Here is a 26,063-nt window from a genome sequence, read left to right as displayed (position 1 = left end):
AGAACCCAGGGGTCGTGGCAAGGTAAGGAGAGGTCAGTCAGAACCTTTTCAACTGTCCTGGGTGGGCCACACAGAGGGCATAGGCCCTAGAGGAAAGGAACCAGGCTTCAGATCAGAGCCAGACCCAGCAGATATCCCAGGTCCTCCTCTCATTCACTGTGTCCCCTCCTTGCGTCAGCCTCTCCAATTGAGCGTGTTTTAAAAATCTGTATAACAGTGGTACCCCAATATTGTGAAGAATAAGTGAGATGAAATATGTAAAGTGCTCAGTCCAGAACCACAAAGGGAACCTTGCCTCTCTAATATTATTCTCTCAAGAGACAGTAAAACAGCCCAGGACACACAGGTAAATAGTTAATATTTATTGAGTACCTCACATGTGCCAAGAGCCTTTCTAAGTGCATTTAATTCTTACAAGGTCACAAGGTATTGTGCCCATTTTACAGATGGGGAAATGGAGGCACAAGAGGTTACAGACCCAAGGTCATAACCCTAGTAAGTGACAAAGCCAGGATTCAAACTCAAACAGCCTGTCTCTGAAGCCCATGCATACCACCTCCCTTAATAGTAATGATTAATTTTTAAAATCATTACTTGCTCAGACACAATATTCCATAGTTTATGAAGCATTTTCCCACCCACTTCCATTTATTTCTCACCACACCAGCCCAGAGAGGAAGACAATGTTTACTCCTAATTTATAAAGGGGAGGGGGAAACTGAGGCTGTGAAAGGGGGAACTAACCTGTCTTGCCAAGGTCACACAGCAAGGTCGGTGGCAGAAGAGGGGGTGGAACCTGGGACTTCCCGACTCCAAATTCAGGGGACCATTCCCAGCCTTACTCAACTCCCAAGCCCCCTAAATAGCAAGCCTGCTGGCTGGAGGCCTTGGGGGCTTTCTCCCCAGGCCAGTTGCTCTGGCTGGGCTTCCACTGTTCAGCTGGAGGGTCCCAAGGCTGCGTCCTCCACCCACCCCACACCCCACCGCTCACTATCAGATGGGAGGGGCAGGAACTCCGGGACTGGTGGAGTTTCCGACGAGGCAGGAAAAAGAACAAAGGAACTGCATGGGGGGAGAAGGTGGAGGGGGGTGGCCAGGAGGGTGGCAGGAGTGGAGGGGACACTTCACCATGGAATATGAAGTCAAGAAAGGGAAAAAGGTAGGTGGGAGGTTGGAAGGGGTGCGGGGTAGAGAAATGTACCCGGAGTTGGAGAAGTGGGAAGCCTGGGGGGAGGAGGGGAGTGATGGGCAGTGAGTGGCATCAGGAGGGCCTTTCTTCTTATTGGGAAAGACCTTCCTCTCCACCCTTGGGCAGCCAGACATTTGGTCTGAAAATTCCCTAACCCGTCCCCCTGGGTGGCCTGTGCCATCCCAGGAATGGACAGATGGAGAGGCACCTTCCAGGAAAATCCAGCCAGTCAAATTAGTTTGGGAGATATTCTCAACCTGCTTCCCTGGTGTTCCTGGGGGTTCCCTCCTGCAGCTTCTCAGACCGAGGAACAGATAGACAGCCACCCAACAAACCCAGTCCCCTGCTCCCTGCCTCCCCAGACAGAAGGACATCAGCCAGGGCAATTCTGTGCTATGAGGCTGCCTATCCAGGCTCGAGACACCTGCCTGCTCCCCGCCGCTGGTTCCAACTGAGCCTGATCCCTCCCTATCTTTATACAGGGCCCAGTTCTGCTCCAAAGACCTCAGCCTGGGGGTCATTCCCCCCACCGCTAGACCTTTACCCCTTCCTGACTCTCAGATATTTTCTAGTCTGGTTCTCTGGGCATCGCACCTGTTTGTCTTTGTGGTCCAGGGAGCCTCTGGGATTCTGACTCCTACCCCCACCCCCACTGAGCCCTCTTCCCCCAGGAAACCTAGATCCAGCTGTTTGAAAAGACTCCCACATGAACTGTGAGGGCTCCGAAGGGAGACAAGACATAGGTGCTTATTCTCTCTTGGTTCATTCCTTCTATAGATATTTATTTATTCAGCACCTATTATGTGCCAGGCACTGTGCCTGGTGCTGGTGATAATGCACTTGGTGAGCAAAGTCAGACAAGGTCCCTGCTCCCTCCCTGAAGCTCACATTCTAGTGAGGGAGACAACTATTAATTTTTTTTAAAAACCAATTAATGTAAAACTGCACAAAAGTCTCCGTACACAGTGCTGGGGGACAGAATGTTAAGGGACCCAGCCCTAGGCTGGTCAGTTTGAGCTGAGATCTGATGGGTGGAAGGAAAGAGGACAGGGCAAAGTGTTTCCGGCAGAGGAACAGCATGTGCAAAGCCCCATGGTAGGAAGGAACGTAGCAAGTAGGAAGAACTGAAAGATGGCCCTATAGCTGGAGGGCAGGGGTTAGGGGCAGTGTGGGGTGAGATGAGGCTGGAGAAGTGGGCAGGGGTGGACCACTGCGGGCCACAGACAAAGCATTCACCTCCCCACTCCACTCACACAAACACACATACTCCCACATACAGGATAAAGGCCTGGCTCCATAGCTGGCATTCGAGCCCTCTATGACTTGTTCATCTCGTCATTCAGCCACAGCTACAACACACCTTCTCCAGGCTCGTGCTCGCCCTTGCAGCCCCCAGAGTTTTGCACATGCTGTGCCCTCTGCTTGGGATGCCCGTTCCCACATCGCTTGTTCTCATTTCTCAGAGCTTCCACGTACTTCATCCAGGCTCCATGATACTGATTTTAAAACTTGAGCTGGACCTGCAGCAGAATCACCTGGAGTGCTTGTTAATACACGGATCATTGGGTCTCATCCCAGGTTCTGACCCAATAGGTTTGGGATGGAGCACAAGAATGTAGATTTCTCTTAAGTTCACAGGCGATGCTGCTGCTGCTGCTGCTGGAGACCCAGGAACCACACACTGAGAACTGCTGCTCTAGAGCAGGGCTCACACTTTCCTGGGAGTTTAAATTCTGTTGGGATGGGCTGGGGCCCTGAAATTTGCTCCTTTAACCTTGATCCAGGCCATTTTTATGCAGGTGCCCACTGGATTAAACTTCAAGGTACCTGTTAACCATTTCTAATATTTAGGAAAGCATAGAAAATAGCTTAAATACCTGTGCACCCACCACTCAGCCACACTGAATGTTAATATTTTTCTGTACTTGTCCCAGCCTGGGTGGGGCTTCCTTAAACCTCAGCCTGGGCCTGCACAGGGCTTCTACCCTCACCTGCGTGTTTAGAATGGAAGGTTTGGAGCCAGACTGCCCAAGGTGAACTATTGGTTCTACCGCTACTAGCTGGTGACCCTCTCTGAGGCTGTTTCTCCACCTATAAAATGGGAATCATAGAGCTACCCCCTCTGCAGAGTTTTTGTAAGAATTAAATTAGGTAATGTCAGTAAAAGGCTGCACACGTAAGTGCTGAATAAGATCAAGTCAGTTGCTGTTATTACTGTTCTTCCCCCCACGCCCCCGCCTCCCCCAGGGCTTCGTGTCCCCCATCCGGAGGCTGGTGTTCCCGAAGGCTGGGCGCCGGGCAGCCTTTCGAAGCAGTGTGAGCCGCCGGCCCCTGCATTCGATGCCCCTTTATCCCCCCGACTACCTCATCGACCCCCAGATTCTGCTGTGTGACTATCTGGAGAAAGAGGTCAAGGTACTTTTGGGATGAGCGGGAGGGGTGGGAAGAATCTTGAGATAAGGGGTTGGGGGGAAAGTTTTCCTCAGCCCTCTTAGGTTACCTGGCTGGATCTGAAAATTAAACTGAACAAAGATTAACAGGAGAAAAGCACACACATTTTATTAAATTTTTACATGTACATGAGAGCCTTCAGAAGAGAATGGAAGACCCTGAGAAGTGACCAGAGCAGGAAGCTTTTATACTTTTTGATAAAGAAACAATAAATCTGTGAAGAATGGACAAGGCAGAGGGGTTTGGAGGGGGCTGGTAAATGGTGAAAGAGGAACAAGGTTTGTTTATACAGACTTCTCGGCCCTCAATTCCCTGTCCCTGGTGATAAGGATGTCTCCCTTCCTACTGGTATCCTGAAAGGAGGGTACCCTTCACCAGGGAGATTTATCGCCTGCTTTGAGGGAAGATGCTTGAGGTGGGGGAAGTTAGAGTGACCTTCCTGCTTCTGCTGTTTTCTCATACTCCTTCAGTTTAAGATATTCAGTGTGCCAAGGTGCCATATTTTAGGGAGGCATGTTCTGGATCCCATCAGGAAAGACCTTACCTCTCCCCCACACCAACCCCTGACCAGCCTGTCTCACACAGGGGAGGCTCAGGGGAAAGAGGCCTGGGTTCAAGGCAGCCTTGCCCCTGAATTATGCTGGGAACCCTCAATAAGTGACCTCCACCTGTTCAGCCTCAGTGTTGCCATCTCAACATGGGGCTCAAAGCCTACCCCGAGGGGAGAGCAGATGGGAAGGTGCCCTGTGCACCAAAAAGCCAGACCGTCCTGTGAGATTTTACTGCAGTGACGTTGCTGCTACTTGGACAGTGTCCAGCTTAAAGGAAGCCAGTTCTGCAGGCCACATGGACTTAGGCCAACTCAAGGGCTTTACTTCTATTTCATGAACACCATGAAGGAGCAGTGGAGAATCCTCACTGCCCAATAAAGACTGATATGGGGGTAGGAGTGTCAGATTTAGCAAAAACAGGCACCCAGTTAAGTTTGAATTTTGGTGGGGGAGGGATAAATTAGAGTTTGGGATTAACAGATACACACTACTATATATAAAATAGATAAACAACAAGGACCTATTGTATAACACAGGGAACTATATTCAATATCTTATAATAACCTATAATGGAAAAGAGTATGTATTTGAATCACTTTGCTAAATACCTGAAACTAACACTGTAAATCAATTATATTTCAACAAAAAAAATTTTTTTAATTTGAATTTCAGATCAGCGACGAGTACTTTTTTAGTATTGATATTAGTTGTTTATGTGAAAACCAAGTTTAACTGGCATCTTGTATTTTATCTGGCAGCCCTATATGAAGAGAAAAGCTAACTTAAAAAATTGGGAACTGAAATTTCATAGAGAATAAAAAGAAAAGAAATGGTATGATTGGTAGAATCACCTAGAAGAATAAAACTAAAAATATCTTAAAAAGTTAATTCTTATATTAAATAACATCTAAGTGTGATAACATTAAGCTATAACTAAGAATGAATGAAGAATTAATTAACTATTACTATTAATTTAATTTGGGGCATCACTTTTCTGACAAAATTATATACTAATTGGATACAACATACTTCCCTTGCCATTTGACTTCTGCAACAAGATCATAAAGAGGGCCAGTGACCTGCACAGTCAGTTGACACTGGTGCTTGGGGTGCACAGAGCCACTCAGGCCAAGCAGGAAATTCAAGCTATTCTAATGACTTTTGTTTCTGCCATAGCTAAATAACTATGTGCTCATAAAATAAGCTTATTTTAGCAAAAATAAGCTAGCAGTGAGAGGATTCTGGTGTGTGGAGTCCAGTTTTGCCCTTTTTAGCTCTATAATATTGGGCAGGTTATTTGGCTTTGCTGTGCCTTAGTTTTCTCATCCTTAAAGCGATGATGAATGAGTGCATAAAACTCTCAGGACTATGCCTGGCTCCTACGATGGCTTTAATAACAGTTATTATCAGGCTATTATTATTAATTCAGATATTTTTATCTCAGTCTACCCGCACTGTGTCAGTGAGGAGGTCAGGGTCCTCCAAGGCTTCAGCGAGACCTCTCTCTGCCCTTTTCCCACCACCCCCGCCCCCGCCCCATTTCCATCCAGTTCCTGGGCCACCTCACCTGGGTCACCTCCTCACTGAACCCCTCCAGCCGGGACGAGCTCCTGCAGCTGCTGGACACGGCCAGGGTGAGGCTCCGGGAGAGGGGAGGTCAGGGTCTGGTCCCCTACCTCTCCCACCCGAGGCCCCCGGGACTCAGGAGATCCGACCCACCCCGCAGCAGCTGAAGGAGCTGCCGCTGAAGACCACGGCGGAGCAGGACAGCATCCTGAGCCTGTCGGCCCGCTGCCTGCTGCTCACCTGGCGCGACAACGAGGAGCTCATCTTGCGTATCCCCACGCACGAGATCGCCGCTGCCTCCTACCTGCAGGACGACGCGCTGCACCTGCTGGTGCTTAAGACCGGTACGGCAGGCGGGGCCTGGCAGGGACGGGGCGGGGGGAGGTGAAGGAGTAGAGAAAGGGCCCAACACCTAGTCTTGGGCATGGGCGTGACCTGGGGCGGGGGCGGGGCCTGAGGCTGGATAATTGGGTGATGGAAAGACCTGACCAAACTACCCTGAGACTAGGGGTAGGACATGGCTGTTTGCAAGAGGAGGAAGCCCAAGGTTGAGGCTTGAAGGCGGGGCAGGCTGACCCACCACCTTCGAAACGGTGGAGAAGCCAGAATCCTGAGGCCGGAAGTTAAACGGCGTGATGAAGGGTGGTAGCAAGGTTCTGAGGCTAGGAGGGAACCTGCGGCAGAGGCGGAGTCTCATCTAGGGGTGGGGCCATACACTGGGGAGGCGGAGCTCGCGGCAGGGGTATCTTGGTGGGAGATGTCAGACCCTGCCATACTAGGGGCAGGGCCTGAGGCCAGGGGAGGGGTTGAAGGGAAGCCGGAAGCCAAGGAGATGTTCCTGAAACCCGGGACAGGGTCCGAGTTAAGGGTAAAGAAGGAGGGGACAGCCTGACCAGTACTCTCAGACCAGACGGCAGCGTCTGGGAGGCAAGGGGCGTCGGAATGGGGCGGGGCGGGTGGGAACTGCCAAACCCAGGGGTGGAGCCTGAGGGTGGGGGCGGGACCCAAAAGTAAGGACCCGTAGTGGGGCGGGGTCCGGCCTCCTGACTTTGAAGCCAGGGGTGGAGCCTGAGGGTGGGGGCGGGGCCAGACAAGGCTGGACCCCTTCTCCGCCCAACCACCCCCGCAGCGGCGGGGTCAGGACGCTCAGCTGGCCTCGGGAGAGGGCTCTCAGCCCGGATCTCCTGCTTCTGACGGCCACCCGGCCTTTCCTAGGTCTGGGCGTGGACCCGGTGCCAGCCGGAGTAGACGCCAGCCCCGGCGGCGCGGGGCGCGACCCGGGCCCGCCCGGGGCGGCGCCCGAGAAGCGGCGGGTGGGCGCCACGGAGCGGCGCCACACCATCTGCAGCCTTGACTGGCGGATGGCGTGGGGCGGGAGCGCGGGCGCCGAGGCCCGGGCGGGGGGCGGCGGCGGCGGCAGCCTGGAGCGCCAGCGCGCCGGGGCGCGGGCGTCGGGCAGCTGGGAGCGGCGGCAGACGTTCAGCGGCAGCTGGGAGCGGCGGAACGGCGGCGGCGGCGGCAGCGGCGCCGCGGGCAAGCCGGGCGGCAGCTGGGAGCGGAGGCAGGCGGGAGGCGGCGGAAGCTGGGAGCGGCGCCACCCGGGCCCCAACCCGCTCGACCCGCAGGACCCCAGCCCCGACGCCTACTGCAACCTGGTCATCCTGGCTGTGGCCAACAGGGTGAGCCCGAGGGCATCCCGCGCCCCTGCGCCCTGCCTCCCCGGCGCGTCTTCACCGCCCCGCCACCCCCGCCCCACCAAGTTCCTGGAGTCTACCCCAGCCCCTTTTCTTTTCCCTCCTTCGGCCCTACTGCCCAGAACTTCAGATAATACCTGTGTGCCCATGGCGCCAGAAGGCTTTTACTCCAGCCCCAGGACACCTCCCCCTTGCTGTCCCAATGGGATGAAAGCTCAAAATGGCCCAGACATTATCTAACCCCTCATCCAGCCCTGCTCCTTCTCCAAAGTCGTCAATGTCCACACTACCACAGTAACAATCATGAGGACAGTAATCACCAGCACGAATTCAGTGCCGACCTGTGCCAGACAGGAATCCAGCATTAAGTCATTTCATTCTCACAGTAACCCCTAGAGGCAAATATTACCACCATTCCCATTCTATAGAGAAGGAAACAGACCCAGAGGCTAAGCAACTTGTGCAAGGTCACACAGGAAGCAAGTGGTGATTTCAGCATTGGGACCCAGAAGTTCAGAGCCTGTACTCTTGATAACAATGGCCATCACCCAAGGCAGAAGACTTCCGGCCATTCTTGCCCCACCCCCCATCCTCCACATTCACCCTTGCTTTTATTCATTTGATCATGTTCATTGAGCGCCAGCTTGTGCTAGGCATTGGGTTAGGTGCCATGGATACAGAGATGAACAAAGACATATTTAGTGCCCTCCCTTAGGGAGCTCACCATCTAGCAGACACCTCCAAACCCTGAGCCTTGTAAGCTGTTTCTCTGGCCCAGGGCCCTGAACTCCCTCTATATATAAACCCCACATGGTGAACAAAACAGACACCGTGCCTGTCTAGAGAGAGAGGTGGATAGTAACCAGTAAACTCAGGCTCTGGTGCTGACTTGAAACATTTTCTCACTTGGTGTCCAGATCTGCACATTCTCCTGGTTTTCCTACCTCCCTGGCTGCTCCTTCTCAAGAGCTGGTGCCTCCTCTTCTCACCAGTCTCTTGAGGTTGGACTGTCCCAGGCTTAGTCCTTGATCCTCTTTCTCCTTTATCTACACTCATTTCTAGGTGGCCTTCTCTAGTGAGAACTCCCCCAAATGTTACCTCCCACCAAATCTCCACATCTGTGTCTCCACTCAGCCTCTCCGTTCAAAGGTCTAACGACCAGAGCTGAGCGCCCAGCCTTCTCCCCAGACCTGCTCCTCCCTTGTTCTCCCTGTCTTGATGAATGGCAGCTCTGTCCTTCCATTGCTCAGACCAAAACCCTGCAGCACTCCTTGGCTCCTGTCTCTCACACAACCCATATCCACTCGGTCAACAAATCCTGTTGGCCCTATTTCTAAAATATAACCAAAGTGCATCTACTTCTCCCCACGCTCCATTGTCCCCCCCCTCCCAGGTCCATGCTCCATCTTCCCCCATCTGGGTCATTCACTCACCCCTCACTGGTTTGGCCATTGCTCAGAATCTGTTCCCCCACACGGTCAGAGAAGTCCTGTTAACACAAAAGTCACATCGTGTCACTGCTCAAAACCTTTCAGTGGCTCCCCAGTTCACTCAGAGTAAAATCTAATGTCCTTACAACTGTTTATACGGCCACCTACCTTATAATGGTGGCCTAGCCACCATCCTCATTTCCTCTCTAGCCTCATCTCAAGACACCTGTGCATTCTGGATGGTTCACTGTGGTATCCCCGGCCCCCAGGACAGTGCCTGGCACATGATAGGTGCTCAATAAATATACTGAATAGATGGATTAGTGGGTACTATGTTACTATACCTTGTGATGGGGACCAAGTAGAAAAACAGGTTGCAATGATAATGAGGGACGAGATCCATTTTCCAGAGGGAAAGTGAGTTTGTGCCTTTTAAACTGAAATGTGTAAGAGAGAAGGAAGCAGCAGGGCAAAGAGTCAAGAAAGCAAATTCCAGGCAGAGGGAACAGTGTACCCTGTTTACCCACTGGGCTGTGAGGGCTTTAGGCCTCATCTAATTCACCTCTGAGACTCCACAGCCTGGCCCAGTGCTTGCCACACAGTGGGACTAAATAATAATTTGTGGAATGAGTAAATAAATAAGGGTTGTTTTCTAGGAGTAACTGAGCCTCTGGCCTCCAATCTGAGGCATCATGGTCCCAAGGAGGGTACAGGAGTTAGAGTCAAAAAACCTGGGTGCCAATATTAACCAAAGCCATGAGCCTGCTGGGTGAGCCTGGGCAAGTCACTTAACCACTCTAAGCCTCCATGTCTTTCATTATAAAATAAGGATGCCCTCTTCCCTGTCCATTTGGTAGAGCTATTATAAGGGTCAATCCTGGTTTAATGATAATTTCACTCCCTCATCCCAAAATGCCTGTCCTGGGTTACATTTTAATTTACTCCCTGGACTGGCTTTTTTAGAAGCACAATATAAGAAGTGGCTTCATGAAGTTGGTCTCTTCATTAGTTGTTGTCTTTCCGTGTCTCTTGCTTAAAGACTTAAAGAGGTAAATCAAAGAGGCAAATTCCTCTTCAAATTTGCGATCTCAAAAAAGTTGCACCCAAGAACTTAAATGCCTGCCTTCTATCAGGGACTGAACTTTATGTGTTCATCCTGCTTCCATTTTTGCCTTGGGTGCCAGGAAGCTCATATCTAAATATGGCATAGTAACTCTGTTGACCAGTAGTAACTCTGTTGAGCCTAACATTTTCATACAGTTAATTCTTCCTTTCCTCTTAACTAGGCATTAGGAGACCTGGGTTCTAGTTCTGGCTAATCACTTTACCTCTCTGGGCTTCAGCTTCCTACGTGTAAATTAAACTAAATTAGGGCTTATTTTAGATAAGCTTCAGGAGGCCCCATAATTCTCCCAGAAATTTGGGGTGCATGTGTGCATTTTTCAGGGCAGAAGAGTTACCTTTGTCACTGGATTCTGTAAAGGCTAGTGAGTGGCTATTTCTATAAAGGCCACCCAGAGCGTGGCCATATAATTTTGATGAAAAATGTCCTCAAAGTCAGTTTAAAGGCTCCCATAGTTGTGTGCGTGCCCTTGTGTGCCTCCTCACACTGCGTCTTTAGGAAGCAGGGGCATTGTGGTCCCTGGAGAAGGCCTGAGCTCTGTCCTCCTCTCTGGGCCAGGATGCTGCAGAGGAGTCCTGCGCCCTCATCTGTCAGGTCTTCCAGATCATCTACGGGGACCAAAGCATCGAATGCGTGGACCGGGCCGGCTACCACTACACGTCCACACCCGAACGGCCGTGGCTCTGCAGCCGCAGTGAGTACTCCAACTCCTGGCGGCCCCTCCTGTGAAACATCCTGAAAGGCCAGAGGAGGGGCGGGGTGTCCCAGGACTGGGGCCAATGAAAGCTCTTAGGGGTCCTGACCTCTACAGCAATTACAGCATACCCCCGATATGTCGCTAAAATAAAATGTCAAATTTCATAATGACCCCAAACGTAGTTTCAGAATGAGACCCTCAGAGCTGAACTCTCTCTCCCTTTTGTTTTTTGGTGTCCCCGCTTTGCCAAAACCTAAGCACATGCATTGTCAGTTTACTGAGCCATCTAGTCCCACTAGGACTCCAGGTCAAAACCAAGATTTCCAGACTGGTCCTTGAATGCCTTCAAGGGCTGGAATGAGAATGAGACCAATAGAGGTATTCGTTGATCACCAACTATGTGCCAAGCACAGGGCCGATGCACCAAATCTTATTTAATCCACGTAACAACCTTGTCTGTCCTGTTTGCCACTGTATCCCCTGTGCCTAACACAGGACCAGGGACGGATGCTCAAGGCGTATTTTCTGAATGGATGAAAGAACGCTCTGAGGCCTTATGAATACAATTTTTACAGATGAGGACATTAAGGCTCAGAGTAGTCAATAAATATCTCAGGGTCACACAGCTGGTAAATGGCAGAGTCAGCATTCAAACGCAGGTGCATCTGATTCTAAAGCTTCCATCTGCAACAGCCTCACTCCCCATGCTGCCTTCAGGGCCATTAAGTGAACGTCCTCAGCCACAGCCCCCTGAGCGCGGTCCCTGTTTGCATAGCTCAGGCAATGGGGAGCCGGCTCCTTCCTTCTGGAGGCACTCACATCTGTGGGAACTGTGGTTATTGAGAATTTGGGAAAGTTCATTGACTCTCCCAGGGATGATGGACAAATAAAGGAGATAACTCAACAGATATTTCAACAAATTCATTCATTCAACAAGTATTTCTTGAACACCTGTCTGTCGGATCCTGCTAATCCCGAGGATGTACTGGCGAGTAAAGCCAGATGTGGCCCTCCCTCTGAGGCGTGCAGTGCTGAAGTAGGCCGACAGTAATTAAATAGTTACACAAATAAAATGTAACCACACACCGTGTCATGAGAATGTATAATGAGGAACCAGTGGGGCCTGGAAAGTCAGGGGAGTGTCCTGAGGAAGTGACACTAAGTGAGCCATGATGGGCAGGGGGAGGCCAGTAGCTGGATTCACTGAGATGACAGGGACAGGGACAGAGAAAGCTCTCTGTACCCGGTGCTCCTTCCTCCTCTTGATTTTGAGCTCCTTGCCCTCAAAGTTCTTTTTTCTCTCTCTCAAACATATACAGTTTACAAAGCGCTACCTCGCCTGTTCCCTGGCTTGCTCTCCCCAAGGCCCCCCTGAGGTAGGCAGGAAGGTGGTATTGTCCCAACCTTGGGGAAGTTGAGTGCCAGGAGAGGAGAGGTGCGTTGCCCAAGGTTGGCTGTGTGTTGCCGGTGGGGGCAGGAATCATGGTCAGAAACTTCCAGTGGCTGCCCATTTCACCCAGAGTGAAAGCTAACACCCGTGCGGTCACTAACAAGGCCATTCACGCTCCAGCCGCCATCCTTACTCCAGGGTGGGGCTGAGCTTGGGGCCTCAGGGAGCCAGAGATGTTGGCCCCCGCTTTGCCGCCTCTGACCGCCCTCTGTCTGCTGCCCCCAGGTGAGAGCTGCCGCACGGATGGGACTTACGCCTATGACGCTGACTTCAGCTGCTGCAGCTCCTTGTGGGTACCGTCCTTCTCAGGGACCCCACTCTGGTCTCCTCTGTCCCTGCACAAACAGGGTTGCTCTTCTAGGCATTCTTGAGCCCCTACAGGCAAGAAAGGGTGGGAGAAAGTGACTCCATCTTGATTTGTGCTGAGATGCTAGGCCCTGAGGGTGCGGGGAACCTGAACTTCCCAGGCTCTGGTGAGCTTATAGGATCTGAACCCCTGAGAGACAGACAGGGCAGCCACAACTCACAACTAGGTTCACATGGGCCTGCGGCTCTTTCCCAGTCATCCAGACACAGTGGCCTGTAGAGGCCAAAATCACAGCTAATGCCAAAAAGTCATTTTGGCTCTATGGAATAGAGAATCCTAAAAAAGAGTAGCTTTAAAAAGGATAAAGCTTTTTTCCCCTGTCTCTTACATAAAATACACAAGGAGTTTATGGCCTTATGGTCATTAAGGGCTCGGGCTTATCTTTTCCTCCCTCTCTAACACTTGCTTCCATCCTCAAGGTCACCTCATGGGCCCAGATAGTGGCTATAGCTCCAGCCATCACAGTAGCATACCAGGAATCTCTTTAAAGAAAGAGCTTTGCTAGAATTCCTACCTGACGGCTTCTGCTTACATCTCATTGGCCAGAACTTGGTCTCATGGCCATAACTAGCTATAAGCAAGTCTGGAAAATGTAGGTTTAAAAAAAAAAATCTCACTTGGGAACATTGTCCAGGGTTCTATTTAGGGTGACCGACCACCCCAGTTTGCCCAGGATTTAGGGGTTCCCCAAAACATGGAAGTTTCAGTGCTGTAACCAGGAAAGTCCCAGGAAAACTGGGACAAGTTGGTCACCTTAGTTCTGTTACTAAGGCCTTTGGCTTGACAAGGGACAGTCTCTGCCAATGATATAGGCTTACTTCCCCCCACCCCCCTTTTCAGAGGCAATATACTTGCTTAATACTGTGCACTCTTAGGCCAGTTCTTAAACAACCTGCTATCTGCTAGAGAGATGATAGTCATGACAATGACTAACTTTAGAACTTGCTGCCTGCCAAGTGCTATTCTATAATGCACCTCATTTTTTTTTTTGTTTGTTTTGTTTTGCGTTACGAGGGCCTCTCACTGTTGTGGCCTCTCCCGTTGCGGAGCACAGGCTCCGGACGCGCAGGCTCAGCAGCCATGGCTCACGGGCCCAGCCGCTCCGCGGCATGTGGGATCCTCCCGGACCAGGGCACGAACCTGTGTCCCTTGCATCAGCAGGCGGACTCCCAACCACTGCGCCACCAGGGAAGCCCAATGACGCCAATTTTTATCATCCCATTTTACAGATAGAGAAACTGAAGAATAGAGAAGTTAAGTAACTTGACCCAAGGTCAAGCAGCTAGTAAGTTGTAGGCCTGCGATTTGAACCCAGACAGGCTGGCTCCAGAATCCACACTAAGCGTATACTGCTTCTCTGTAGGTAATAATTGAAGATGGTTCTGGAACAATGTAGAGACCAGGAGGCAGGAGCCCAAGGTTGACTTTTATTTAAGCAATATTTATTGAGTACCTACCATGTGCCAGGCACTGTGCTTTGTGCTAGGGATACAGTGGGGAGCAAGACAAGGACGAGGCCTGTGCTTGGCACACAGTAGGTACTCAACAAACAGAGAAACCAGGTCCCTGCTCTTGCATGGTTTACAAGGTAGCACAGGAGACAATGAAATCATTATTTAGTAATAATAAGCATCAACAGTAATAAACACTCCAGAGAAGTTCAGAGTGCTGTGAGAGAGGCTGTGGAAACCCTACCTCATCTGGGGAGTCAGGAGGGCCTCTCCGAGGAGATGACACTTGAACTGAGACCTGACAGATAAAAGGGGGAAGAGCGCTCCAGGTACAGGGAACAGCAAGTGCAAGGATGCTGAAGCGGGATCCACTTGGCATGTTTGAGGAGCAGCCAGGAGGCCACTGTGGCTGCAGCAGAGGGTGTGAAGGACAGAGTGGTTAGAGAGGAGATCTGGTGGGGGCATCGGAAAGGCCTTCATGTCATGGGTAGACTTACAGACTTTGTGACCACATTTGACAGAGGGTGTGACCCATTCTAGAGGGATCAGGGAAAACTTTCCTGAGGAGGTGACATTTAAGATCCAATGGTGAGGAAGAGTTAGCTGAGCAAAAGACAGGGAAAGAGAGGCATTCCAGGCAGAGGGAACAGCATGTGCAAAGGCCCAGAGGTGAGGAGGTACTTGGAGTATTAGAAGAAAAGACAGAAGGCAGGGTGACCTGAGCACAAACAGCAAGGGGGAGACGAGGCTTGAGAGGTGGTGCATGGCCAGATCATATGGGGCCTCGAAGGCCAAAATGGGATATAGGATGAGGCCCCAGGCCCAGAGCACTGGTGGCTGCGCCCTCCCACCTTCAGCCTACCACGTGGAGAGGAGCTGGAGGGAGGCGAGTGAGGGCCCCTTCCCCCCTGTCTCTGCAGCAATGGCTCCCAGGACACATTTGAAGCCTGTTACAGCGGCACGTCCACACCCTCTTTCCATGGCTCCCACTGCAGCGGCAGCGACCACAGCAGCCTGGGCCTCGAGCAGTTGCAGGATTACATGGTCACGGTGAGCTGGGGCAGGCAGTGCGAACAGCATAAGCAAGGGCCTGGAGAACACATGGGGTATTTCAGGCATCATGAATAATTCTGGACATAACTGAAGCATAAGACCTCAGAGGTCAGGGCAGGGCATGAGGTTAGGAGAGCAAACAGAGTCAGCTGTGAAAGGCCTTAAGTAATGTCAACTAGCATTGAGTGTTGACTTTATACCAAGCACTGTTCTGAGCACCTTTAATGCATCATTTCTTTTCATCCTTTCAACAACCCAAGAAGGAAATGCCTTCATTATCCTCACTCCTCACGTTGCAGATGAAGAAAGCGAGGGTTAAGGAGGTTGTCACCTACCCACGATCACAGAGCTGGTCAGTGAAGGGGCCAGGATTTGAAATCGGGCAGCTTGAGTCCACATCCCATTCTTAGATGCAGCCCAAGGGGTCTGGATGTCCCCCAGTAGGCCGGGTTTTCACAGCAGGGCTGGGCTGGATACACCCTTAGCGAGGGCTCTGGGTCTTTTAGGCAGGGGTTGGGTGGGGGTTGCTCTTGGGATTAATCTCGAATGGTGTCCCTGACAGTTGCGGAGTAAGCTGGGGCCCCCTGAGATCCAGCAGTTTGCGCTGCTGCTGCGGGACTACCGGCTGGGGCTGCCCATCCAGGACTATTGTGCAGGCCTGCTGAAGCTCTACGGAGACCGGCGCAAGTTCCTCCTGCTTGGTGAGCCCCCTGCCCAGGCTGGGAGTGTTTACTCTTTATCCCTCGGCCTCCCATAAAGCCGACATCATGAGATCCATGAGGCAGACAGGGAAACCAAAGTGCAGAGAGGGGAAGAGACTTGCCTGCTGTCAGAGCCGGGAGAGAGAGCACAGGTGTAACCATTTCACCTTCACAGCAAAGCTGGGAGAGGATATGATTCTTCCCATTCTACTCCATGAGGAATCTGAGGCTCAGAGAGGCTAAGGAACTCTTCCCACTGATTCTTCCGTGGGAGGGGAAGGCTTGACCCCGAGGAATCACCCTGACCCTCGGCCTGCAGGGATGCGGCCCTTCATTCCGGACCAGGACATCGGCTACTTCGAGGGCTTCCTGGAGGGCGTGGGCATCCGCGAGGGCGGCATCCTCACCGACAGCTTCGGCCGCATCAAACGCAGCATGAGCTCCACGTCGGCGTCAGCCGTGCGCAGCTACGACGGCGCGGCCCAGCGGCCCGAGGCGCAGGCCTTCCACCGGCTGCTGGCTGACATCACGCACGACATCGAGGCGCTGGCCCCAGACGACGACGACGAAAGCACTGACGAGGAGGCCCGGGGCTCCCCGAGCGGGGGCGACGCGGCCGAGGACAACTACCTGTAGCCTGTGCCACCGCCCATGCGGAGGGCGGGGAAGGGTGTGGCCCCAAGACCCCGCCCCTGAGTCTCACTCACCGTTGCCTGTGGGACCCCATCCCCAGACCTCCTCCTCAAACCCCAACCGGGTCTCCACCCTCCCAGGGTCTCTGTCCCTACTCCCGGGGCTCCGGTCGCTGCAGTACCGAGAATGTCCTGCAGGGGGCGAGATCCTAACCGGGACTTGGCAGCCCCTAGGCCGGCTGGGGTGGACTGCGAACTTCTTTGTCCCACTAGCCCCGAGGGTTCGGCCTCTGGACTCTCCCTCCTCCTCGAGACTCCGCAGCTTTCTGGAGACCAAGGGAGGGATGAAGAGTGGGCTCCACCTGCTGGCCGGTTGAGAAAATAATTCTCAGAGCCCAAAGACCTCTGTTCCTCTTATTTTATAGTTTGAGAAACAGGTTCAAGAGAAGGGACTTGAGGGAGTCTCCTGATTCCCCTTGGATATTACCTCAAACTGACCATACTAAATGGTGTAGAGGGTCTTTTTAAAGCTCTAAAAGGCAGGGTCTCCCTTTCGCAGGTGGAATTAGATCGTTAGTGTGGAATAGAGGTTTCTTTCTACTGAGAGTCAACCCAGAGGTGGACGATTTGGGTCTCAGTCCTGGCGCTAAGGCTCTGAACAGGTTGCTTGTCCAGATCTTGCATTTGGAGCCAGACAGGCTAGGCCTCCTGTCTGGTAGCAGTTCTAGCCTCTCTGCGTCTCCATTTCCTCTTCTGACCATGAAGTCGGCCCCACCCACCTCACAGGGGGGTCATAGGGATGACTGAAGGTCAAGACCTTAGTGCTGGGTCTAGCACATGATAAGCACTCAATAAATACTGTTCCCTTCCACATCGAACACTTTCTGACTCAGTTTACCTGTCTTTACCTGTGTGCAATGGGACAGGAGCTGAGGTGGAGGTGAGAAGACCCTCAGGGAGTTCACAGTTTGGGAGGAGGAAATAGGAATTGTCCCTCACAGCTCTATTACAGCCTGGCTCTGTGCTCGAGGCCCAAATGAAAAGTACCCAAGATTCCGCAGACAAGCCGTCGCATCTGGGGTAGTCAAAGAAGTCTGAAGACAGGGCTGGAGGGGAAGAGAAGTCAGCATAAGGACAGGACTCAGCACAGCCTCAGTAAAGGCTCAGAGGCTGAAAGAAAGAAGCCCTGAGAAGAGGCAAGAGAATTACATAGAAGAGCTAAAATTTATTTGTAGAACTTTACATGGCCTTCCATGGCCAGACACAGGGCACTTACCGTGAGGTAGGTACTATTATCACGATTGTTAAAATAATATCATTATTATTATTAGGGCTTCAGATACAGAGAGTTCCTTGAGTTATGCTCAGTTCGTGGCAAATGACCATCCCATCATAACTGATCCATGAAAGGCCCTTCTGATGTCTTACTTTGTTTTTTATTCCCCGAACTCCATCCACAGATCCCCACAATCCTTCCCCTCCCTACAATAGGCACCCACTCCTATGTGTTGATATATATCCCTGGACATAAAATGTACAATGTCTTCTGTGTGTGTGTTTATATTACATAAATGGTATTGCATAAGGATCTCATTCTGTTGTTTCCTTTTTCACTCCATAATATGTTTTTAAGATCTACTCATGTTGGGACTTCCCTGGTGGTGCAGCCGTTAAGAATCTGCCTGCCAATGCAGGGGACATGGGTTTGAGCCTTGGTCCGGGAAGATCCCACACGCCATGGAGCAACTAAGCCCGGGCGCCACAACTACTGAGCCTGTGCTCTAGAGCCCGCGCGCCACAACTACTGAAGCCCACACACCTAAAGCCCGTGCTCTGCAACAAGAGAAGCCACCACAACGAGAGGTCCGAGCACCACAACGAAGAGTAGACCCAGCTCGCCACAACTAGAGAAAGCCCTCGCGCAGCAGCGAAGACCCAATGCAGCCAAAAATAAATAAATTTATTTTTAAAAAACGATCTACTCAAGTTGCTGTGTAAAAACCTAAATTATTACACCCAACCACTGCAAAATATTCCAAGCTGAGCATCCACTCTTTTATTTATCCATTCTCCCAGTGATGGACACTCAGGTTGCTTCCAGTTCCCTCTTACCATAAACCACACCGTGATGAACATCTTTGTGCATGACCCTTATGGGGCTGTGTGAAAATTTCTTTGAGCTCTATACCCAAGAGTAGAATTACTAGATCATAGAGCATCTCTGTTTTAATTTTCACTAAAATCTGCTAGGATGGCTCCACTAGTAGCGTGTGAGGGATGTTGTCTCCCCACATTTTCAGCAACTTTTACATTATCTGACTTTGTAACTTTTGCCTAGTTTGGGTGTAAGATGGCATCTCGTTGTTTTAACTTGCGTTTCTCTGTCAATCCTGAGATTCAGAACCTCCTATACTTGTCAGGGATTTAGGCTTCCCCTTCAGTGAATTGTCTGTCCATATCTTTTCTCCATTATCTCCTGGATTTCCTGTTTTTTCTTGTTGATTTGTAGGAGTAGCTTATAAATTTTAGATATCAATCTCTTTTTGGATATTGTTGTTACAAATATCTTCTCCTAGTGCATTTCCCATCTGTTATTTATGGCAGTGGTTCTCCAACTTCAGCATTTATCAGAATCTCCTGATCCCCACCCCAGAGTTTCTGACTCAACAGAACAGAGATGGGCCTAAGAGCTTGCGTTTTTGGTTTTGTTTGTTTTTATCACTTGTGTTGTTTTTTTAAAAATAAATTTGTGTGTTTATTTATTTATTTTTGGCTGCATTGGGTCCTCGTTGCTGAACACAGGCTTTCTCTAGTTGGGTTGAGGAGGGGCTACTCTTCATTGTGGTGCGCGGGCTTCTCATTGGGGTGGCTTGTCTTTGTTGCAGAGCACGGGCTCTAGGCGCGCGGGCTTCAGTAGTTGTGGCTCGCAGGCTCTAGAGCACAGGCTCAGTAGTTGTGGTGCACACGCTTAGTTGCTCCATGGCATGTGGGATCTTCCCAGACCACGGCTCGAACCTGTGTCCCCTGCATTGGCAGGTGGATTCTTAACCACTGCACCACCAGGGAAGTCCCAGCACTTGTGTTTTTAACAAGTACTCTGGTGATGCTGATAGTTAAGGGACCACACTTGGAGAACCATTGGTCTGTGGTGCCTTCCTTTGAACAAATTTTCCATTGGACAAATCCTTAATTTTGATGTTTTCAAACTTATTTATCCTCATTTTATGGATGAAGGAACTGGACCTCAAGGAGGTGAAGTGAATGACCCAAGGCCACACAGTGAGCTGGGAATTGGATCCATATCTGGCTAACACCAGCACCCAGGCTCCTACCTGCTCTGCTATCCTCTCTACCAGTCTTTGGGATATAATGACTGCAGACTGAGGCATTTGGACCCGAGGCTGTGGGGTGCCCTAGTAAGTTCCTGAGTGAAGCAGCCATGAGGGAGAAGTCTGTTGATGAGGGGCAGAGGCCAAAGAGATGGGGTCCCTCTCAAAGGGCTGAGGGCTTTGCAAGAGGGTCAAGCTTGGAAATTGCCCACAGTCCTAGCCTGGGCACAGTGACAGGGCTGCTGAGAGGCACTGGGACAGCTCTTACCCCACAGCCCCAAGGATGGAGCAATTTCCCACACACCCCGAGGAAGTCCCCACACACCCCGGAAATACCTTCTTACCAAAGCCATGCAACCCCTTGGTTTCTAAGGTCCAAAGGGCCCTGGCTGGGGTGACCCAGGCTCTGAGCATGGGGACTCTGGCCACACTTCCTCCTATAGCACTCAGAAACCCTGCCAGGATCACTTCCCATCATGGTTCAGTTCCTGGCACTGCAAGATGGGAAAGGCCCCTGGGGGTGGATAGTTGACTCCCAAAGACCTGTAGGGGTGGCATAATGATGGAACTCCCCCACCAGCTGGATTGCCTGGGGACAGTCTCGACCCATGGACAAGTGGTGGGTAGTGAAACTGTCTCCAGCTGCCCCTTACACTGAAGCCCCTCCCATTTGGGGGCCCTGGAGACTCCTAGCAATCCTTCACAGCCGCGTGTTGGGGAGGAGTCCTGGGGCCACTGCCATTCAGTCACTGTCATTTAGAGATCACCCACTGTGTGCCAGGGGTTGTACTAGACACTAGAAGGAGATACAGAATAATCCCTGCCCACTGGGGGGATTCCTAGCCTGATGGTCCCCAAATTATCACAGCACAAAATTCTCAGCTATAAAATCAAAGAGTGTGAAACCGGCTCTTCGTGGGGAAGCTGGAAAAACTTCTCGGAGGAGGTGACGTATGAGCGAGACCTTGAAGGACAAGCAAGATTTTTGGTAGGTTGACAATAGCAGGGAGAGCCCTTTGGGGGGCCCAGCATGAGCACAGGCAGGGGAGCCGGAAGGAGCATGGCACTGTCCGAGACACTTAAGCACTCTGGCTCCAGGGTCAGACTGAGTGATTTTCAGTCCCAACTCTGTCATCTGCTAGTTGCGTGACCTTGGGGTAAGCCCCTAAATATCTCTCTGGGTCTTCATTTCCTCATCTATCACATGAGGTAATAATAACATTGCCCTCATAGGTCTCATAGATTGTTGTGAGGCTTAAACAAGATAATCCATGTAAAAGTACATCTAGGAAGTGCTCAGTCAATGTGACCATGATTTTTTCTGGAGGAACATGGGGTGTGTGAGGTGAGGGGCAGGACTCGTAGGAGAGGAAACCAGAGAAGTGGGCAGACTGAGAAGGCCCTGAACGGGCAGGCTGGGAAATATAGGCAGTGGGGAGCGAGCTAATGGGCTTGCATTTTCCTGAAGTGAATTTAGCTGCTTGGAGGGGAGTCAAGAGAAGCCTGGGCACTGGGGGACTTGGGGGGGTGCGGGGACAAGGACCAGAGGAGAGATGCTAAGACCTGACTCAGATGTGGTAAGAGAAAGGAAGAGGACAGGGCAGTTTCAAAGAGGGAAAGGCGGGGAAGAGGGCTCCCTCCGGGCTCAGAAACAGCAACCTCTCACATCCTTTGATTAGATTCATTCATTCATTCTTCATCTCACAACTATTTATTTAGCACTTGAACGTGGCCTCATGGAGCTTACATTCTAAGGAGTTTATATTACTATTAAATAATGTTACATGGGAATTCCCTGGTGGTCCATTGGTTAGGACTCTGCACTTTCACTGCCAAGAGCCTGGGTTCAATCCCTGATCAGGGAACTAAGATCCCACAAGCTGCAAGGCCCAAAAAATTTTTTTAATTTAAAAAATAAATAAACAAATAATGTTCCAGATGCAGTAACCACGCACTCAAGGCCCAAATGATCAGAAATTGACAGCCCTATTTGTGTGTCTTCCCCTTTCTGACTTGTCTATCCGCAGACATTCCAGATGAAGGGCAAAAGGTCTTAGAGCCAGGCCAGCCTGTCTTGCCCACCTCCTGCACTGGGGAGCTTGCTGTCTTCTGAGGCAGCCCTTTCCATCTAGTGTGAGAGCTAACAGCTGCCTCCTTGCCCACCCCTCCTCCCCCAACCCCAGCACCAGATCCTAGCATCACCTTCTAGAACTCTACATGGCATGGCTGCCCCCTTAGCCCTTAGGCAGCTCTGAAGTGATGCACAGAAAATGATGTGACCTGTAGAAACTTCTCATCTCTGTCTAAAAGCAACTCTTTTCAAAAAATTATTTTTGAAGCTTATCATGCAGACAGTGCCTTTGATGTGTAAAGAGAATGTTCAAATAAATAATAAGGACCCATAGCCCAACAGAAAAATAGGCAAATTATTTATTCAGTTCACAGAAAAGAAAATACAATGGGTTCTGAAACATGTGACAAGATGCTCAACCTCACTCTAATAAGAAAAATGCAAATTAAAACTACATTGAGAAACCATTTTTCAATTAATAGATTGGCAAAGTTCGGAAACTTTGATTACTTACCGTGTGTGTAATGTGAAGAAACAGGCACTCACGTGTTTTAAGCGGGAGGGCAAGTTGGCATAAGGCCTACTTAGAGGGGGACTTCCCTGGTGGCGCAGTGGTTAAGACTCCACGCTCCCAATGCAGGGGGTCCGGCTTCGACCCCTGGTCAGGGAACTAGGTCCTACATGCATGCTGCAACTAAGAGTTCACATGCCGCAACTAAGGAGCTGGTGAGCCGCAACTAAGACCTGGGGCAACCAAATTTTTTTTTAAAAACCTGTTTAGCGGGGCTTCCCTGGTGGTGCAGTGGTTGAGAGTCCGCCTGCCGATGCAGGGGACACGGGTTCGTGCCCCGGTCCAGGAAGATCCCACATGCCGTGGAGTGGCTGGGCCTGTGAGCCATGGCCGCTGAGCCTGCGCATCCAGAGCCTGTGTTTCACAACGGGAGAGGACACAACAGTGAGAGGCCCGCGTACCGCAAGAAAAAATAAATAAATAAATAAATAAATAAAAATAAAAACCTGTTTAGCAATATCTACCAATATTTTAAATGCACACACCCTTTGATGCAACAATTTCACTGCCAGGAATTTCTCCTGCATTCATAGGCGTAAAATGGAAACGATGGCTATGCAAGGAAAATCGTTGCAGCTTTGCTTCTAAGAACAAGAGGTTAGAAATAAACCAAATGTTGGGATTTCCCCAGTGGTTCAATGGTTAAGACTCTGTGCTCCCAATGCAGGGGACACAGTTTCCATCCCTTGTCGGGGAACTGAGATCCCTGCATCCCTGCATGCATGCTGCGTGTCATGACCAAAAAGAAAAAGAAAGAAAGAAAGAAAGAAAGAAAGAAAGAAAGAAAGGGAGAAACCAGACGTTCGGTGATAAAGAGGACTGGTTAAATAAACCAGGACTCAGGCAGACAATAGAATACCATGCAGCCATAAGTAAGAATGAAGTAGCTCTCTGTGTACTGATACGGAATTGTTTCCAAGATAGAGTAAGTGGAAAAAAGAAAAACAAGGTGCAGAATAATGAACTATGGATGGTGCTGTCTTTTTGTTTAAAGGGGGCAGGAAATGTCTTTGTGTCTATGCATGGAACACATAGTTCTGGAAGCATATACAAAACAGGTTATAGTTGTTGCTTCTGAGCTAGAGGAATGTACAGATGTGAAATATGGAGGAAAGGAAACTCTCTTTTCATGATGTTATCTCAAATGTTGTGTCATGAACATGAATTACAGAAAAGCAATTTAAAAAACCACTATTGTGAGATTTATCATACTCTACAACACTGTCATGTGTTTCCATGTCTGTCTGACCTCCCCATCTCCACCCCCAACACACACACACACAAAGAGATCTTGATCTTGTGAGGGGAAGGGGGAGAACTGGTTGTGACTCATCCTTACATTCCCTCCAGGAGCCCAACACAGCATCCAGCACAAAGCAAATGCTCAGAAAATCTGAATCCATATTCATAATGGCTTTCTTCCCCAAGAAGTCCTCAAGTAGTCTCACCTCCTGGCATTCTTTTTTTCTTTTTTTTTTCTTTTGCGGTATGCGGGCCTTTCACTGTTGTGGCCTCTCCCCTTGCGGAGCACAGGCTCCGGACGCGCAAGCCCAGTGGCCATGGCCCACGGGCCCAGCCGCTCCGCGGCACGTGGGATCCTCCCGAACCAGGGCACAAACCCGTGTCCCCTGCATTGGCAAGCGGACTCCCAACCACTGCGCCACCAGGGAAGCCCTCACCTCCTGGCATTCTTGCTCTTGTGTGGACCACTCCCACACTGACTAGAGATGACCTGTGTACCCAGTGTGATGTGTCACCTTGCTCTCCCAGATCACTTGCTCTGGGGGAAGCCAGCCACATAAGCACACTCAGGCAGGCTTATGGAGAGGTTCATGTAATGAGGACCTGGGCCTCCTGCCAACAGTCATATGAGTGAGTCATCCTGGAAATGGATCCTCAGCTCCAGTCTATCCTTCAGAAGACTGCAGATCAGGCTGACCTTGCCCGCTTCATGAGAGACCCCAAGCCAGAACCACTAAGCTAAGCTGCTCCCAGATTCCTGACCCACAGAAACTGGGTGAGATAATAACTGCTTATAATACCTTGAACTGCTAAATTTAGGGATAATTTGTTACACAGCAATGAATAACTAGTACAATCAATAAGTCTTTATTAAGCATTTACTGTGTATCAATTCTGTGGGAAATGCAAGAGAAAAAGACATCGTCCTGCCCTCAGGGGAGCAGGGCATGTACACATTCATCCTTCAACAAACATTTATTGAGCACTTACTATATACCTGGCCCTGTGTGGAATGCTGACTCATAGAATGTTGGCAATTAAAAGATACTGTAGGACAAAGGGAAACTTTTAGGATTGATGGTAATCTATTTTAACAGAGTTGAAGTTACATGGATGTATATCCATTTGCAAAAATTCAGCAAATCAACACTTAACCTTATTCACTTTGTTGTATGTAAATTTTACATTAAATTTTGTAAGTAAACATTGAACTAATATGTATGCCAAAGTTATTTACTTTGAAATACACTTCAAAGATGAATTGACGTACAGCTAGATGGACAGACAGGTGATGAAGCAAGTGGAATGTTAATGGTAGAATGAAGGTGGTGAGTATAGGGGTTTTGTTGTAAAAGTCTTTCAGTTTTGCTGTATGTTTGGGAAGTTTCATAATAAAACGTTTGGGGAAAAAGACCCTCCATAACCATATATTCCAATCTTATCATTTATTATTATCATTTTAATTACACAAATAAAAACAAATACACTCTAGTTTAAAAAAAAATAGAAGAAAGTTCATCTATTTCTCCCTGATCCCAATGTTCCTTTCTTCGTTCAGTGACAATCTCTGTTCCTGTCGGCTGTGTAGTTTCCAGACCTTTCTCTACACATTTACATACGTATATAGGTAAATACAAAACCATGGTTGGTTTGTTGGGTTTTTGTTTGTTTGTTTGTTTTTTAATGAATGTACTCTATACTATTCTGAAAGTGTATCTTGGGGCTCTCTCCATATTCATTCATACACATCGCCTCAGTTTTAAATTGCTGTATAGGACGTGCCCTCTCATTCAAGATGTGAGTCTCAGAGAGGAGGTCCTGTACAGGAAGAGACAGTGTGTTAGGACTGCTGGGATGCGAACTCGCTCTCCCAGCTCCAGGCCTGGGCCCACCCTCCAGGACCTCGGCCACCGAGGAAAGGGGGCGGGGCTAGGCCAGGCTTTTTTATTCTGCTGAAAGCTTGTGGGCGGAGAGGTCCCTCTGTGCCCCGCCCCTCCCCCCGCCCTTCCGAAAGACCCGCCTGGGCTCGCAAGCACCCGGACCCAGGAGGAAGTCCGCGTAGCGCTTCCTCTTTTCTTGGCCTCCGGAGACACTGGGGGAAGGGAGGGGGATTGTGAAACCGAACAGTCCCGTACCCCCCCGCCCCAGGGGCACCCATCAGCTGGAGGTGGCCACGCAGCTGGGGGCAGAAAAACAACTTCATTGACACCCCCCCACCATCCCCATCCCGGTTCAGTTCTGCCACACCCCTGAGCAAGAGGTCGGCTGCCTCTAGGATGGTACCTGGGGTAGGTAAGCTTCCAAGACACGCATAGCCCAGTCTCCCTGGTCACCCTCATGAGAAAGCCCCAGCTCCTTATCTGCTGCTGCTGCTGTCATCTCCAGCCTCATGGTCTGCCTTCTCTTGCCTTGGGCTTCAGGCACCAACAAAACAGAAGGTTTGTGGTTCCTCAAACAGGCCAGGCTTTCCTCCCTCAAGTCTTTGTCAGGCTGTA

At 50.3% G+C, this 26,063-nt stretch overlaps 1 protein-coding gene across 1 annotated transcript; it reads left to right on the top strand.

Annotated features, from left to right (window-relative positions):
• The first annotated feature begins 1,129 nt into the window (after positions 1–1,129).
• CCM2L (CCM2 like scaffold protein) lies at positions 1,130–17,904 on the top strand. Its single transcript, XM_060078001.1, has 10 exons — positions 1,130–1,159; positions 3,437–3,604; positions 5,742–5,825; positions 5,918–6,101; positions 6,973–7,436; positions 10,563–10,698; positions 12,377–12,440; positions 14,890–15,019; positions 15,585–15,723; positions 16,043–17,904. The coding sequence occupies exons 1-10, from the start codon at positions 1,130–1,132 to the stop codon at positions 16,357–16,359; spliced, it is 1,716 nt and encodes a 571-aa protein (XP_059933984.1). The 3' UTR covers positions 16,360–17,904.
• The last annotated feature ends 8,159 nt before the right edge of the window (positions 17,905–26,063 follow it).

The sequence above is a fragment of the Mesoplodon densirostris genome, chromosome 16 (genome assembly GCF_025265405.1).
Source record: "Mesoplodon densirostris isolate mMesDen1 chromosome 16, mMesDen1 primary haplotype, whole genome shotgun sequence".
In the NCBI taxonomy this organism is placed as follows: Eukaryota; Metazoa; Chordata; class Mammalia; order Artiodactyla; family Ziphiidae; genus Mesoplodon; species Mesoplodon densirostris.
The sequence above is the reverse complement of the archived record's forward strand: the minus strand, read 5'-3'. Positions and strand labels throughout refer to the sequence as shown.